Source organism: Setaria viridis, chromosome 2, assembly GCF_005286985.2.
Source record: "Setaria viridis chromosome 2, Setaria_viridis_v4.0, whole genome shotgun sequence".
NCBI lineage: Eukaryota > Viridiplantae > Streptophyta > Magnoliopsida > Poales > Poaceae > Setaria > Setaria viridis.
In genome coordinates, this window is record NC_048264.2 from 37,746,315 (window position 1) to 37,761,530 (window position 15,216).

Below are 15,216 nucleotides of genomic sequence, written 5' to 3' on the forward strand. Positions count from 1 at the left end.
TATAATGATTAATATCCAAGCTAAAAGGTCCAAAATTTACACTTCATTTCCCATGCTATTTCTACTGCTTCAACTGATGTAAGAACATTCTTCATTATTTTCTTTGGGTAAATATTGATGTACAGATTTAGGAACACAACTTTTCTGTTTGTTTGGCCTACTTTCATTTGCCTAACAGCTTCAGAGTCTTACATTAATCTGATGTCCTTTTCAAGACACTCATTTGATGCTGGTGGGTTAACATCTTTCTTATTTACTTCTTATCTTTTGTTGGTGTTCATATTTCAATATTTCTGTGGTCTACAGTCCATAGAGTTGTCCTACCTTTTTCCTTGCTGGACCAGCAGCTATGCAAGTATGAGCATGTGGCCAAATTTATGTTCAGTCGTAGGTTTCTTCTGCAAACCACTGTTTTATGGATTCAGTCAAACTCTAGTGGCAATCGAACTTTCTTGCTGTTCTGGGGATCATGTACTATGATTTATCTGTTGTGGCTGTTTCTGGCAGCATCTTGATTATATTCTTCATAAATATTCATCCAGAAGAGACAAATAAGTTCTTCTGTTCTCAAAGATATAGAGTGGCTAATTTGTGAAACGATCTATTCATTAATAAATAGTAAAGATTACCAAGGATTTTATGTTAGGTCCTTTATTGGTATACAAACACACCTTTAAGTTCTACCTCTAATCTTGTAGGGTGTAAACTTTTGTTGTCTGACGTCTGATTTTTTTTTTCTTTCCAATGCTCATGGCGTAGTGATATTTCATGGTAATGGCACTTCAATCAGATATTAAGATGAGATAATGATATGCTAAGTTTTGCTAATCTTTCATTTCAGGTAACCTATACAGAACTATTTTACATCATGTTGGATATTTTACAAGCAAACAGTGCAAAACCATGTATATCTTCAGAAAGTACAGACTGAATTGTTGATGCAGTGCCACCCATTGCTGGCAACGCATCACCATAGAGCTCAGGAACACCCTCTCAACTTCCTCAGATGCATTTCTTCTGAGCAAGCAAAATCAGTGTTATCCTGCCATCACCTGCGAATCTAGAACTCCTCCTGGGACCTCCTAAGCAACTCACTGAATACTGTTTGTGCGGAACTACACCAATGGGACCTCGAATCGCCTCCTTTCCGCTGTGGACATGGCACAGTGCCCTTGTCTGCGTATGCGTAGGTGAAGTCATGCAGCATGTATCTCTGTCTCTGGTGGTTGCTTTGACCCTTTGCCACTTCCTCACCAATTGAGCAAGCATCTTGGGATGGATCACGGTGTTTCTTCTTGGTTTTTAGGTACAATGCTTGGACATGCTTAGTTTATGACTTTGTGGTTGAAGTGATGGTGTCTTGCTAGCTGATTATTCATATAGGTGAAGAAATGGTCCGTGGCTTTGGTGAAGTTTCTATGGTTCGCAGGGGACAAGGCTACGAGCTTAGTGCAAGATTGTGTATAATGCGTGGGTTGTATTGCTTGAGCCCGCTGATTATATAGGAGTACATGGCTTGGAGGGCAAGTAGCCTCTCCTAGAGATAAGGAAGGTTATCCCGGGATACAATCAATCCTAAACTAATCATATCCGGAGTTGCCTAATATACTCTAACATCCCCCGTAGTCACAACGGGAGCGCGCATACGATGAGACTGGAGAATAAGCCGAAGAGATGACATCCCCCGCAGTCGCAACCATCGATGTGTCGCAGATGTTGTGGCTGGAATGGGAGCCGAAGAGGCTTGTCAAGCAGATGGTAGTCCCTTAGTGCCGAAGTAGCTGAGGTTGAGGTGTTCATGGTCGAAGTCGTGGAGGAGGGCGCGGGTTCGAAGCGTCAGTGAAGGCGCTAGAATACACAAAATCAGCAGTTTCTTGCCGACAGGTTCAGCAGGACGATGAGCCGACTGCGATGGTAGATGGTGTAGCTAAAGAGCGCAAGTGCATCTTCCTTTAGCAACATCGACAGCGGTGTCCGCGAGCGTGCGGCAATAGGTGCGGACTCGAACCGTGAGCCAGCGTGACGAGGACCAGCAGCATGGGTGGCACCACCGCCTGAAAAGGCGACGACACCGGCGGTGATGGTTTGATCACGAGCATCGCCGTTGCATCCTGGAGGGTGCAACGACAACCTCGTCCTTCGGGAGTGTTAACGACGGAGCGGCGATGAACGGCAGGGCGCTGCAAACCCGATCTCTGACTGGAAAAAAAGAAAAAATAGCAGCAGTAGGAATCGCGGGTACAATCTCAGGTGCACCTAGCTTTGCCCCCACTCATATCCTTATCTCTTCCCGTCGACCAAGGATGGAGAGAAATAGAGATGCAGAGAGGAGGGGCGAGGCCCGCCCGCGAGTGAAATCGACCGGGGCAGGGTGCAGCCGGAGCGGCGCCTCCGCTCCTTCTACGCGGCGGGTCAGCAGCCCCGTGAGCGGAGCCCCTGCAACTGCGTCCTCGCGCTCGACGGTAGTAGCAGAGGCGGCGCCGAGGGATGGAGAGGGGAGCAGGCCCGATGAGGGTGGAGTAGAGGGCCGGCGGTGAGGGGTGGAGCCCCCACGGCGCTGCAGCCCACCGGCTACGGCAGTGGAGTGGTGCGGTGGAGGGCGTGGTGGATGGGCGTGGTGAGGAGGCCCCGATAAGACCCATCCGGCGATGGATCTTGACGATGGCGTCGGCGACGACGATGTCAGCAGGCGGCGCGATGACCCGGCCTAACCCCGACGTCTGCAGTGGCGCGGCAGCCCTGCGCCCCCGCACGCTCGCACCCAAGGCAGCGGTGGCGGCGGCACAAAAGGAGAGGGGCGGCGCTGGGTCAGATGCGCCGGAGGAGGCGACGAGGATGCGGCGAAGGCAGCCCGACGAGATCGAATCGACCATGGGGAGAGGTAGGCCCCTCTGCTGCTTCTTGACAATGATGGCACAACAGATCAGATGGATCGGCCGCGCATCCTATGAGGGCGCTGCCCCCGGTGGGGATTGCTCTCCCCGGGGGCGGCGTGAGGGCAGTGGAAGCCGGAGACCTAGGGTTAGAACCTAGACTTGTGATACCATGCAAGATTGTGTATAATGCCTGGGTTGTACTGCTTGAGCTCCATGGGCTTATTATATAGGAGTACATGGCTTGGAGGGCAAGTAGCCTCTCCTAGAGATAAGAAAGGTTATCCCGGGATTACAATCAATCCTAAACTAAGCATATCCGGAGTTGCCTAATATACTCTAACGCTTAGTATGCCACTGGTGACTGCCAATGCTAAATAGAGGTTCGGCCTTCATGTTAGATTTTGCTGGGCCATCAATTGTTGCACCATGGAGGTAAAGATAGGTGGATAGTGGTTGGGCAATCAAATATGCACTTTAGTATGAGCTGCTGAATTGGGCCGAGAACTACAAGCATCATGGGTCCAGATTTTATGGAGTATCTGCTTCACTTTCCTGCCTCAAGTTGGTTCAGAGACAAGCTCTGAATGATTCCATGACCCATTTTGGTCTGCAGCACCACTTTGATTGCGGTTAGCTGAAGAGGCAGCATCAATGCCTCAGTGGGTACATGGAAGTATGGTTCAAGAGTCAGAAGACATATATGATTATCTCCTGAGCTGGTGGCATGGCAGGGTTCACTTCACTGCTTTTGGGTATGTAATCTGCACTTACAACTGCAGTTTCATGCCAGGTTTTGGTTAGCAGGGTTTTGGTTGCTGCAAACCATATGCAACTTGTTCGAGAGGCAACAGTTTCATATTTCTGTTTCCCACCGACGGTCTACAAGATTCCTAACATGGCTGGCGACTGTGTCATGATATCTGTGAACATTTTACAGTGGGCCTACAGTCAATTGGTTGCTATCATCCTGTGGGCAGTTTTTTCTGGAAAGTTGGGACCACTGCTGTTGTTTGGACTTACCTTAGCAATGTAGACATGCAGTGATGTATTTTTAACTGGTAGTTTACTTGGATACCACTATCTTGCAAGGCAGTAGGTCTTGGGCTTAGGCTGTCCAACTTTATTTCCTGAACATTTGCAAACTTGCAGGCATGAGTTGTACAGTCTTATGGTTTCATCTTTGGGTTGAACACCGTGCACTGTTGTTGCTCCAGATCTCAATTACACTGTCCATTTGTTATTTCACCAGGGATTATGTATCAAGGGCCAGAGACACGATGGGGCATGATTTGGTTCGATCAGAGTGGGGAATGGAAATTTATTATGTTTTTTTTTGTGTTGTGACACAGGCGGTAACACTTTGGATCTGAAATCACAAGACTTAGAAGAAACTTGTTTGCGTCATAATGTAAGTTATTAAGAATGTGATCAATCATTATCTAATCTACTTTGCTATATATTCCTTGCTTGCTTGCAGGGTCAAGGGTTCTACATAACATCCTTTTCTGTTTCCTACTACATACATTTAGGAGGTGCAAACAGAAACTTGCTGGCTAATTCCAAGAGATGATGCTGCAAAGCTTGCATAGTGGCATGAAACTGCCATGGTGCTCAGAAATGCCTTCTCTACTTCTGCTGAGGTGCCTCTTCTGAGCAGGCACATGGCATACTCCATGACTGCAGCATCACAAGGAAGGGTGATCCGCCCATCGCTCACGAAGCCAAACTCCTCCTGGGACATTTGCAGGAGCTCCGCGAAGACTGTCGTGCCAAGGTACACCAGTGGCACCTCGAACCGCCTCCCATCGGCTGAGTACACCACGCAGTGACCCTTGCCTGCCACAGAGGTGCAGCACTCATTGGCTTCCTTTGCCGTCCGCCAAGCGAGCTGCTTCCTACCCAGTGCAGCCATCCTCTGCCATTGCTTGGACAGCAGAGCAATCCTTTTGGTGCTGATCATGGTCAGTTCCTTTTTCTCTCTCCTTCCTTTTCAGCTGGAAACTGGAGAGTTGATTTGAGTTTGCAGTGCTTTGTTTGTGGAGCTGTGGGTGATGGCTTTTGGAGGTCACTCGACTCTGATATATAGCTGAAGCCTGAAGGGAACGAGGGGCATCCGATCAAATGTGATGATTGATCAAGCATTCAAGGGACAAGGCCATGTGCATGGTATTTGCAATGCTGCAAGCTGAGTCAGTGAGTGCGTCTCGGATCAGGTTTGGTTGGGGCCCAATGTTTTGCATTTGCCAGAGCCAATTGTCGTGCACTTTCCGTGCTTGGGTTGGATGCTACCAGTGCAGCCATGCTGAGTGGTTTTGATGAGAAGAGGCATGGGGACCCCATGTTAAATGGGACTAACGTGTGATGCAGGGGCCAAATCAGCTAGCTGTCATGCAATATGCTATTTAGCAGAGGCATTGTGCACAGCAACCACTTTTCATGGAGGGGGATTCCGTTTGGTTCTGCGTTCACTGATAATGATTTGAGTTGAGGACCGTATTTCTGTACTGCTTTGCTCCATGACACCATTGCAAGTGAATGACATTGCAACTATCGCTGGACCAGTATCAAGTGGATGGCACCGTGGTCGAGTTTCTTTTTAGATGATTGGGATTTACCTGTTTTTGTCTCAGAGTTGAAACCAGGCAGGAAAATGCAGTGACATGGTATGCTGCAAAATGCTAGCATAATTGAAATGAGAAATAGTATGAATAAATGATCGGGATCTCAATGGTATGGGCATGCACCAAAACCATAGGCTTACCACATCTGGACACAGCCATATGGAGGGCTGGGAGATGGATGATGAGGCTTAATACCTCAATCATCAGTTCATCACATGAATGACTAGCGCAGTATGTCTCTATGCAAGGCTGTATTTATTATCAGGTAGTTTACATGGATATGCAGAACATCATTTGCTTACAGCATAATAAATTTGTAAATCAGGAAGTCTTGGGCTTAATTGTCACACCTATTTTCCTGAACAATTTCAACTTTGCAAGCCTGATAGTCCTACAGCTTTACATTTTCATATTGGTCAAATACCACACACTAATCTTCCTCTAGAACCCCGCTTCCTTGCTCATTTGTGATTTCACCAGGGATTGTGTGTCAAGGGCTTGAGGCAAACTGGCATGGTTTGACTCAGTAGAATTGAGCCACATCCAGTAACCTTTTTGATGTGAAGTTCTGAGATTGCTCGGAAGAAACATGTTGCCTCAATGTAAGTCTCAAACTGTGATTAGTAATTTATCCCATTATCATAACATGCATACAATCAACATGAATTATGGCACTAACTTGCTACATTGCCATCTTCCATGATTGCTTGCAGGATCAATGGTCTATGCATAAGAGTTTTCCCCCTAATTCCCACTGCCTATACCGAACTACTTTACACCCATCTAGGAGCTGCAAATAGCGACCTGATGGCTAACTTCTACAGATGGTGCCACACAGCTAGCATAGTGGTATGATGCTGCCATGGTGCTCAGGAATGCTTTCTCTAACTCTACAGAGGAACCTCTCCTGAGCAGGCACATGGTGTACTCCATTACTGCAGCATCACAAGGAAGTGTGATCCGCCCATTGCTCACGAAGCCAAACTCCTCCTGGGATATCCGCAGGAGCTCTGCGAATACCGGTGTGCCGAGGTATGCCAGTGGAACTTCGAACCTCCTCTTGTCGGCAGTGTACACCACGCAGTGGCCCTTGCTGGCCACGGAGGTGCAGCACTCATCAGCTTCCTTTGCCACCCCCCAGGAGAGCCGCTTTCTCCCCAATGTTGCCATCCTCTGCCACTTCTTGGCCAGCTGAGCAATCCTCTTGGCGTTGATCATGGTTGGTTCTTTCTTTCTTGGCTGGAAACTGGAGAGCTCCGAATTGAGTTTGCAATGCTTTGTTTGTGAAGCTACAAGTGATGGTGTTAGGAGGTCACTTGACCATGAATATATAGATGAAGGAAAAGAAGAAGTCGTGCAGTCAAGTGGGATGATTGGCAAGAAAAGGGACAAGGCCATGTGTGAGGTACGTGCCTATGTTTTGGATCAGTTCTGAAGGGGCCAAGTGTTTGGTGCATGCCGGAGCCAGCTGTGGTGCTCTTTCGGTGCTTGGATCGGACACTACATGTTGCAGCCATGCTAAGTGGTGTATAGCAGGGAAGAGGAACGAGGACCCCATGTTAATTGGGGCCAACGTGAAGTTTGAGTGCCAGGCTAGTTCAGGTAGCTGTAGTGCAATCAGATATTGGCAGAGCAGATGCTTTTCGTGGTGGGACTCCTTTTTGGTTTGGTGTCCATGGTTGAGACTTCAAAAGTTTGGAAATTCAGGTTCATTAGGTAGCTATCATCTAATGATGATTTGGCTTTGGGGATCCTATTTTTGGTAAAATGCTTGCCTTGCAGTGGAACTCCACTGACCGAGATTGGAAAAAGTTGGAGCACCACATGTTTTGTTGTCTCTCCTATGCTTGTGCGCTCCATTTCAACATGTGTTTTTTGTATAGAAGGATCATACCTGCAAATTCACGAAGAATGGTGATATCCACACATGTGTTTCAAATGGGTTCTGTTTGTTGATACGTCAGAAGGTCTAGTCCGTATCACTGAACTAAATGACTGGTGCATCACATATGGCCTAATTTTCAGTATCATAATCAAAGCACCGGTTCAATGCCAGTGGTATATTGCTCAGGGATGCAGTAGCCAATATGTTTGGGGTCTACTTCAAAGCTGGATGATGAGGTTTCAACTGTTTCGTTCAGATTTAATACCAGGCACTACCCACAGCAAAATGCAGACAAAAAACATGGATTGGAAGCCCTAATCGTCTAATCAGATGGCTTGCTGCAAGAGTTCAAACATAACTGAAAAATCTGTGCTCCTGATGCAGAAACAAGTTGGTTGGATTTGAAACCAGTGTGTTATGATCAGGTCTGAAAGGATATGAGCACAGGGCATGCACACAGACCATGGTTTAACAGTTTGTGTCAGTCAGCAACTGCCCCAAAAGAAGAAAGTGTGTCCTGAAGGCCTGTACGGCTGTACTAAAATTTGCCTGATGATTGTCAATCGTCTGTCTATTTGCCAACTTGCAGTCTTACAGATGGAAAATTTTAAGAGAAAAAAGCAAGGAAATGGAGTTCACATAAGATGCTTGTAATCCAACAGTCTGCCAACTGAAGTGACATGAACGACCAAGTTGTTTGGACATGTTGAACACATTTAATCTGGTCGTTCAAGTACATTGTGTCATGGGCATGAACAACTGTCAGGCTATATATCTCAATCTGAAGAACCAAAATCAGAAATCCAGATCTTAAAAAGGGACAAACTAATCACCAAAAAAATGATTGATATGTAGTTGCAGACTCACTGGCAGAACCGGTCCAGAGTCCAGACAGGTTGGACCCAATGTTCATGTGGTCCTCATGATGCATGCTTGACTGCAGGCAGGTCAGTATGGCAGCACATTGTGATACCCTAGAGGGACTAAACACTGAAACTATTGGTTTCAGCAAGTGCCGAACTGATGGCCCCAGAGAAATCTAATCAAGACCACTCTGCTTTTTGCTGCAACATTGCATGTTCTGAACTCATGGCCTTGTCTCCTGCCAGCTTGTTCTGATAGCTTCTCTTGAACCACATCCTTCTGTTTTCCCTCGCCTATAAATCCATCATCTTAGCACCAATTCATCAGCCCATCAGAAAGCTAAGCACCACACCCCTAGTAGCTGAACATCACTAGAGACAAGCTGAGCTTCTTTGAACTTTTCAGACAAAAAGGAGGATATCGAAGCAGCCATGATCAGTGCCAAGAGACTCGCTCAGATGGCAAGAAAGTGGCAAAGAATGGCCGCTCTCGCGAGGAAGAGGCTCATGCCCACCCCGGCGAAAGAGACCGAGGGATCGTCCTGCAGCAGCAGCACGTCGTCGGTGGCCGGCAAGGGCCACTGCATGGTGTACTCAGCTGACGGCAGGCGGTTTGAGGTCCCGCTGGCGTACCTCGCCACGGCGATCTTCAGCGAGCTCCTGAGCCTGTCGCAAGAGGAGTTCGGGTTCGCCGGTGATGACGGCAGGATCACACTGCCATGTGAAGCTGCGGTGGTGGAGTACGTCATGTGCTTGCTTAGGAGAAACGCCTCAGAAGAGGTCGAGGCGGCTTTCCTGAGCTCCATAGCGAGGCCCTGCCACTATGGAAGTGGCTTGGCGCAATCCATGGGAGTTAGTCAGCAGCTTTGCTGTTTCTAGCTTCGGAAGATTAGCATTTAGCTTGCCTTCTCCTCCTAGCTCTAGTATGATGTATGTAAATAGTTACATGTGGAGATTGGAAATAGAATTGAGATGATTGTTCCAAAAGAAATGGTGCCAATTATCTGATTTAGCAAACTGAAACTGGGCTGTTCTACTTCTACTGCGTCCTGATCACTTGAGACAATCTGATTTAGCTCTGCCGCAGTGCCGCTCGACAAGTGAAGCCAATGCACCTTAAAACTGAAGTCGTTTCAAATTTATCGTACTCGCAAGCTTGCGTTTCATCAATTTAAGACACCCTTTTTTATTTTCTATGCTAGTCTTCTGATTTGTTCAACAGACCTGAATAATTCAGATAAATAAACTGTATTTCATTTTCATCACTGGATTAACAGACGGGTGCAAATTTGCAGCATGAATGGAATTGAAGCCATAGCGTAGGAAACAGCTCACTGAACTGTGCCAGCAATCCTCAAGAGCATTGAGCTACAACTACAAGTCGGGCGCGGTGGCGAGGAACTGAGGATGCTATTGACGGCATGGATGACCCTTATGCTGCAACCTGCAAGCTCCATGGTGTGCTCGTTATCTCGGCCAGTCGGCCGCCACATCACAGCAGCGCCGCCAGGGCCGATGCGGCCGGAGGACGGAGAAGGGGAGGGGAGGAAAGCAGAGGCGGCGCGGAGGGGGTGGTTTGGGAACCCGCTCTTCAGGAAACGGTACGCGAACAGCATCGTCGGCGACTGGGGTCGCCTACGCCATCGTGGCTTCAGGAAGGTGACGGCGAGGAAGATCAAACAGGGAGAGAATCAGAGAAGACCGGCCCAGGGGGTTTGGTGAAAAAAATTTGTAATCGCGATCCATTTCAGGGGTTATATGCAAAAAATTGGATCGCGATTATTTCATTTCAGGAGGTTTTATAAAAATATTTGGAACACGGTTATAGGTCGCGATCCATTTAAGTGGATTTTCTTAAAAGTATTTGGATAGCAACATAATGTTTATGTAAAAAATGCTGCCACTCCTTGCCACGGTTGAGAAATTTGTATTTTTGACACTTCACGTACGTGGCTTATTTGACACTTCAAAAATTGGCTTCGCAAATTTAACACCTACAACGTTGACACATTGATTTACTTGACATTATGCCTCCTATTCCATTTACTGAATTGTGAAACGACTAAACCACCCCTTATACGTACCGTCTGCCTCGCTCGTAAGCGCCGCCGCCTGCCCACCTCAGCTCGGACGCGCCGCCGCCCGCCGCCTCACTCGTTTGGCGCACGGCGTCGATGTCGTCATCCCTGACAACCTTGTTCATGACGCACTGCCAACCTTGTTCATGATATCGTGCTGGACGACGGCCAGAAGCTTGTGGGCGAGCGAAGCTGATCAAGCTCATGGACAACCACAAGCTCTACAAATCCAAGGGCCTCCCGTACACCCTCGCCTCTGAGACGTTCCACGACCGTCAGCGCTACGCCGTCAGGGACGACGATGTCGACGCCGTGTGTCGTGCGCAAACGAGCGTACGAGCGAGGTGGGCGGGCGGTGGCGCGTCCGACGTTCCGACGGTACGTACATAAGTTAATCCTTTCACACTTCAATAAATAGAAAAGAAGAATTAAAATTATTGAAGAGGTATAATGTCAAATTTATTTACGAAATCAACCTTTAAAATGTCAAATATTAAATATACGAAGCCACGTGTTTGGTTTGGGATGTCGAAAATACAAATTTCTCGCCACGATTCGCCGGCGCCGCGCCTTGGGAGCCAGATCCGCCCGGCGACGACCTCTGCGAGGCGCCGTTCCGACAGGTGAGGCGAAGGATGCGTTTTCTAGGTGCCGAGCGCCGGCGTAGAACGCGCCTGGGGATCCCGGCGCGGCCGCGGCGTGCTTGGCGAGGGCATCCTACCGCGAGTCCGCGACCGGTGACCGCGAGGCCGGTGGTGTAAGCGGCTGCATCCAAGTTCTGGTTCCTCGCGAGCCATTGAGCCTGCAGCGCCTCTAGTTGACCGCTTGCCGGTGCGCGGTGGCGTCGGGGGGAATGCGGATGCGGCGCTGGCACTCCGTCCGCTTCAGTGCTTTCTCGCGGCGGGTCGTCGGCTGGAGCGCTCCTTCACGCCCCGCTCTGGTGAGAATTCCATACCTGACAAACTTATTCAGATTGCTTGTTCATGTGCACAACTCAGCAGAAGCCACGAGCCACAGCCTCAGCCTATAAAAATTGGATCTGAGCGTGCACTAACTAATTAATACTTGAATGTGAGCTGATTACTACTGGGCACTAACCCTGGTTTAACTGTTTCAAGTATCAAGATCAGCTGGTTCAACTGAGCTTGATACTTATGAATTCCGACTAAGGTACAACATCAAGATTCAGATTAGATTCTGCTAGGCAATCAATTGACCATGAAGGCAAACATAGTAGACTAGTGGTTGTGCAATCAGAGCACACTACAGTACGAGCTGCTGAATTGAGAAAGACATGGTTCAAGCATCCTGGCCTCCCGAGCCTCAATTTTACGGGGGTGCTGCTATCTGTTTCATTTCGTTCCAAGTTGTTCAGCGATAGGCTGGTTTCCGAATGATTTGGCACCCTGACCGTCTCTCATTTTTCTGATTGCAATTAGCTGAAGAGTCAGCATCAATGCATCCATAGGGACATGGTGGGATGGTTCAAGAGTCAGGAGACTTAATTCCCAGGCAGATACAGGGTTCACTTCACTGCTTTTAGGTCTGTGCTCTGTACTTGCAGTTGCATGCTAGGTGTTGGTGAGCAGCGCTCTGATTGCTGCAAATCGTGCAACTTGGTCGGCAGTCCCATATCTCAATTTCTACAGATGGTCTGCATGATTTGTAGCATTGCATGTGACACCCGTTTCGAAGTTTCGTGGTAGCTGCATGCATTGTCCAAAGGGCCTAATCCCAATTTTCACTCACATGCTATGCCATACCAGTTTTGGCTGGAAAGTTCAGACCCTTGTTATGAATCTATCCATACTGCTTCTCCTACTTTAACTGCAGTAATATTGATTGCATGCAATACTATTTGTTGCCAGGGTATTTACTTGGATTTTCAGGAGATCATTTACTTTCAAGCAAAATAAATCTGCAAAGAAAAAACTACTGGGCTTACTCTGTAAGGTATAATTTGCTGAAGATTTGCACTTTTGTTGGCTTGAGCCCACAATTTCATCTTTGGTTAAACATCATGCACTGACCATTGGTCAAAGCTTAACTCCCTTTTTCATTTATGATTTCACCTAGGCAATGGCATCGACATGGTTTCGTTCAGCAGCGGAAATGGGAACAGCAGTTGTTGCTCAGTTCCATATGCAGTAAATTTTTGGATTTCATAACAAAAGATCTTGCAGAACAAACTTGTTGCCTCATCATGTAAGTCCTAAAATGTTACTAACCATTTATCAATAAAATGGAGCATATTTACAAAGAACAAGAATAATGGCTCTAACTTGTTAATTTGCCATCTTCCTTGATCACTTGCAGGACCAAAGGTTTCTGCAGAGATTCCTCTTTTTCATACAACCTATGACAAGCTACTTTATATACAATTAGGAGCTGCATACAACAACTGGTTGACTAAGTCCTGCTGATGGTGCTGCACAGTATGCATAGTGGCATGGCACTGCCATGGTGCTCAGGAATGCCCTCTCTATCTCAGCAGAGGCACTTCTTCTGAGCAGGCACATAACATACTCCATGGCTGCAGCATCACATGGGATTGTGATCCTCCCATCACTCGTGAAGCCAAACTCCTCATGGGACATCTGCAAGAGCTCTGTGAAGACAGTCTTGGTGAGGTACGCCAGTGGCACCTCAAACCGCCTCCCATCAACCGTATACACAACACAGTGGCCCTTGCCTGCCACAGAGGTGCAGCACTCATCGGCTTCCTTTGCTGCCCCCCAGGAGAGCCGCTTTCTCCCCAACGCGGCCATTCTTTGCCACTTCTTTGCCAGCTGAGCAACCCTCTTGGCACTGATCATGGTCGGTTCTTCCTTTCTTCTCTGTGGCTGGAAACTGAGGAGCTCTTATTTGATCTTGCAATGCTTTGTTTGTGAAGCTACTAGTGATGGTGTTTGGGAGGAGATCTGACCCTGAATATATAGCTGAAAGAAAGAGCAGGGAGACCAGTCAAGTGGGATGATTGGCAGGGGACAAGGCCATGAGCACGGATGTGCATATATTTTAGCTCAGATATTGAAGGGGCCAAATGTTTGGTGTGTGCCAGGGCCAGTCAATACTGCAGCTTTGGTGCTTGTATTGGCACAACCAGTGCAGTCATGCTGAGTGGTCTGGATGGGAAGCGGCACAAGGACCCCACGTTAATTAGGATCTTGGAACAACATAGAGTGAGAGGGCCACACTAGTTCAGCTAGTTGTTGTGCAATCAGATCTTGGCCACATGATATGCAGGGCTGTGCCATGACCACCCTTATGATTACCATGCTGCTTCTTACATGGGCATCCAAGAGTACAACTAGGCAACTAGCTGGTAATTCACATGAGATGCTAGTAATTCAATGGACCACTAATTGAAGAGTGATATGAAGCTGTCAACCACCTTGTGTGTCATTCAGATACAATGTGTTATGGCACGAACAACTGTCAGTTTATGTAGCACAATATGAGGATTGGATTCAGATTATTAAATAAGGCAGACACATCACCTAAAATGCTAGATATCTCAATGTGGAGTCGCAGATCGGATTGATCCTGACACCTTGGACCCATTTTACATGTGGTCTTCATGAGGCATGCTTCTTGGACAGAATGGGTCAGTATGGCAGCACATTGTGATATCCAAGCAGCCAGACAGCTACTAGTGGCTGCAACAAGTGCCAAACAGATGACCCTGGAGAAATCCAGTCAAAATCACATTGCTTTCTCTTGCGACACTGCATGTTCTGAGGTCATGACCATGTCTCCTAGCCAGCCTGAGCAGATGGCTCCACCTGAACTGCATGCTTCTCCTCTCCCTCTCCTATAAATCCATCTGCTTAACACCAACACTTCACCAGTCCATCAGCAAGCCAAGCATTACACGTTGCTCAACACCACCTGATACAAAGATTCTCTGAACTTTTAGCCAAGAAAAGAGGAGACTGAAGCAGCCATGATCAGTGCGAAGAGACTTGTTCAAATGGCAAGGAAGTGGCAAAGAATGGCGGCCCTCGCAACGAAGAGGCTCACGTCGACACCGGCTACAGAGACTGACGGATCATCATGCAGCATGTCATCGGTGGCCGGCAAGGGCCATTGTGTGGTGTATTCAGCTGACGGCAGGCGGTTTGAGGTCCCGCTGGCATACCTCGGCACGACGGTCTTCGTAGAACTCCTGAGCATGTCGCAGGAGGAGTTCGGGTTTGCAGGCGACGACGGCAGGATCACGCTGCCTTGCGATGCTGCGGTGATGGAGTATGTGATGTGCTTGCTTAGGAGAGAGGCCTCTGAAGAGGTCGAAAGGGCGTTCCTGAGCTCCATGGCGAAGTCTTGCCACTATGGAAATAGCTTGACGCAGCCCATGGGAGTCGCTGTTACTAGCTTTTGAAGATTAGCAATAAAGAGCTAGATCTAGTTTTCTCTCTCCCTGTTTCCATTTCTTTCATGATGTAAAGTTGTAAATAGTTGCTTGTGGGAGATTGGAAATGGAACGAAGATGGTTACATACCAAGAACTGGAACAAACTGTGTTGTTCTACTCTCTGTTTTTGTTTCCTTAAGAACTAACTACAGTGTCTTGGTCTTTCTGGTAGACCTGGCATTGTACAGATAAAACCATGAAGCATGTAAAATTGCTAATCAGTGTGCCAGTATGTCATTGTAAATGGATATCCCCATATTGAAAGGGAACGAGGAAGCAGAATCCTACCCCGCTAGAAAGTAGATTTTGCTAAAACTGAATCACTATTTCTTCTCTCTTGATACAAAGGAAACACAGCACTCCTGCATATTCGAGGAAAAAAAACCGAATCACTGCCCACCGAATGTCAACTAAAACACAATCAAAATTGTTGAACTTAACGCCAAACCTTAGCTAAAACCCGACCAGAATTGCAAATGC

At 47.5% G+C, this 15,216-nt stretch overlaps 4 protein-coding genes and 1 long non-coding RNA gene across 8 annotated transcripts; 3 read left to right on the forward strand and 2 right to left on the reverse strand.

Annotated features, from left to right (window-relative positions):
- Nucleotides 1-4,401: 4,401 nt before the first annotated feature.
- LOC117843632 (auxin-responsive protein SAUR36) lies at nt 4,402-4,836 on the reverse strand. Its single transcript, XM_072291889.1, has one exon. It carries the CDS (start codon nt 4,834-4,836, stop codon nt 4,402-4,404), a length of 435 nt encoding a protein of 144 aa, XP_072147990.1.
- Nucleotides 4,837-6,280: 1,444 nt separating this feature from the next.
- Nucleotides 6,281-6,715, reverse strand: LOC117843630 (auxin-responsive protein SAUR36). The gene has a single exon (XM_072291890.1). It carries the CDS (start codon nt 6,713-6,715, stop codon nt 6,281-6,283), a length of 435 nt encoding a protein of 144 aa, XP_072147991.1.
- Nucleotides 6,716-8,677: 1,962 nt separating this feature from the next.
- LOC117844364 (auxin-responsive protein SAUR36) lies at nt 8,678-9,124 on the forward strand. The gene has a single exon (XM_034725085.1). The coding sequence runs from the start codon at nt 8,678-8,680 to the stop codon at nt 9,122-9,124; it is 447 nt and encodes a 148-aa protein (XP_034580976.1).
- A 1,552-nt stretch (nt 9,125-10,676) lies between these two features.
- Nucleotides 10,677-13,829, forward strand: LOC117845827 (uncharacterized). 4 transcript variants are annotated; one of them, XR_004638155.2, is made up of 5 exons: nt 10,677-11,263; nt 11,442-11,866; nt 12,192-12,276; nt 12,400-12,528; nt 12,640-13,829. It is a non-coding gene; the product is annotated as an uncharacterized lncRNA (long non-coding RNA). The 4 variants fall into 4 exon arrangements; XR_004638156.2 differs by having other exon boundaries at nt 10,831-11,263; nt 11,763-11,866; XR_004638159.2 differs by lacking the exon at nt 11,442-11,866 and having other exon boundaries at nt 10,835-11,263.
- Nucleotides 13,830-14,269: 440 nt separating this feature from the next.
- LOC140221935 (auxin-responsive protein SAUR36-like) lies at nt 14,270-14,704 on the forward strand. The gene has a single exon (XM_072291891.1). It carries the CDS (start codon nt 14,270-14,272, stop codon nt 14,702-14,704), a length of 435 nt encoding a protein of 144 aa, XP_072147992.1.
- The last annotated feature ends 512 nt before the right edge of the window (nt 14,705-15,216 follow it).

Coding starts and splice junctions, on each gene's coding strand:
- LOC117843632 (XM_072291889.1), bottom strand. CDS start 4,836: ATGATCAGCACCAAAAGGATTGCTCTGCTGTCCAAGCAATGGCAGAGG.
- LOC117843630 (XM_072291890.1), bottom strand. CDS start 6,715: ATGATCAACGCCAAGAGGATTGCTCAGCTGGCCAAGAAGTGGCAGAGG.
- LOC117844364 (XM_034725085.1), top strand. CDS start 8,678: ATGATCAGTGCCAAGAGACTCGCTCAGATGGCAAGAAAGTGGCAAAGA.
- LOC140221935 (XM_072291891.1), top strand. CDS start 14,270: ATGATCAGTGCGAAGAGACTTGTTCAAATGGCAAGGAAGTGGCAAAGA.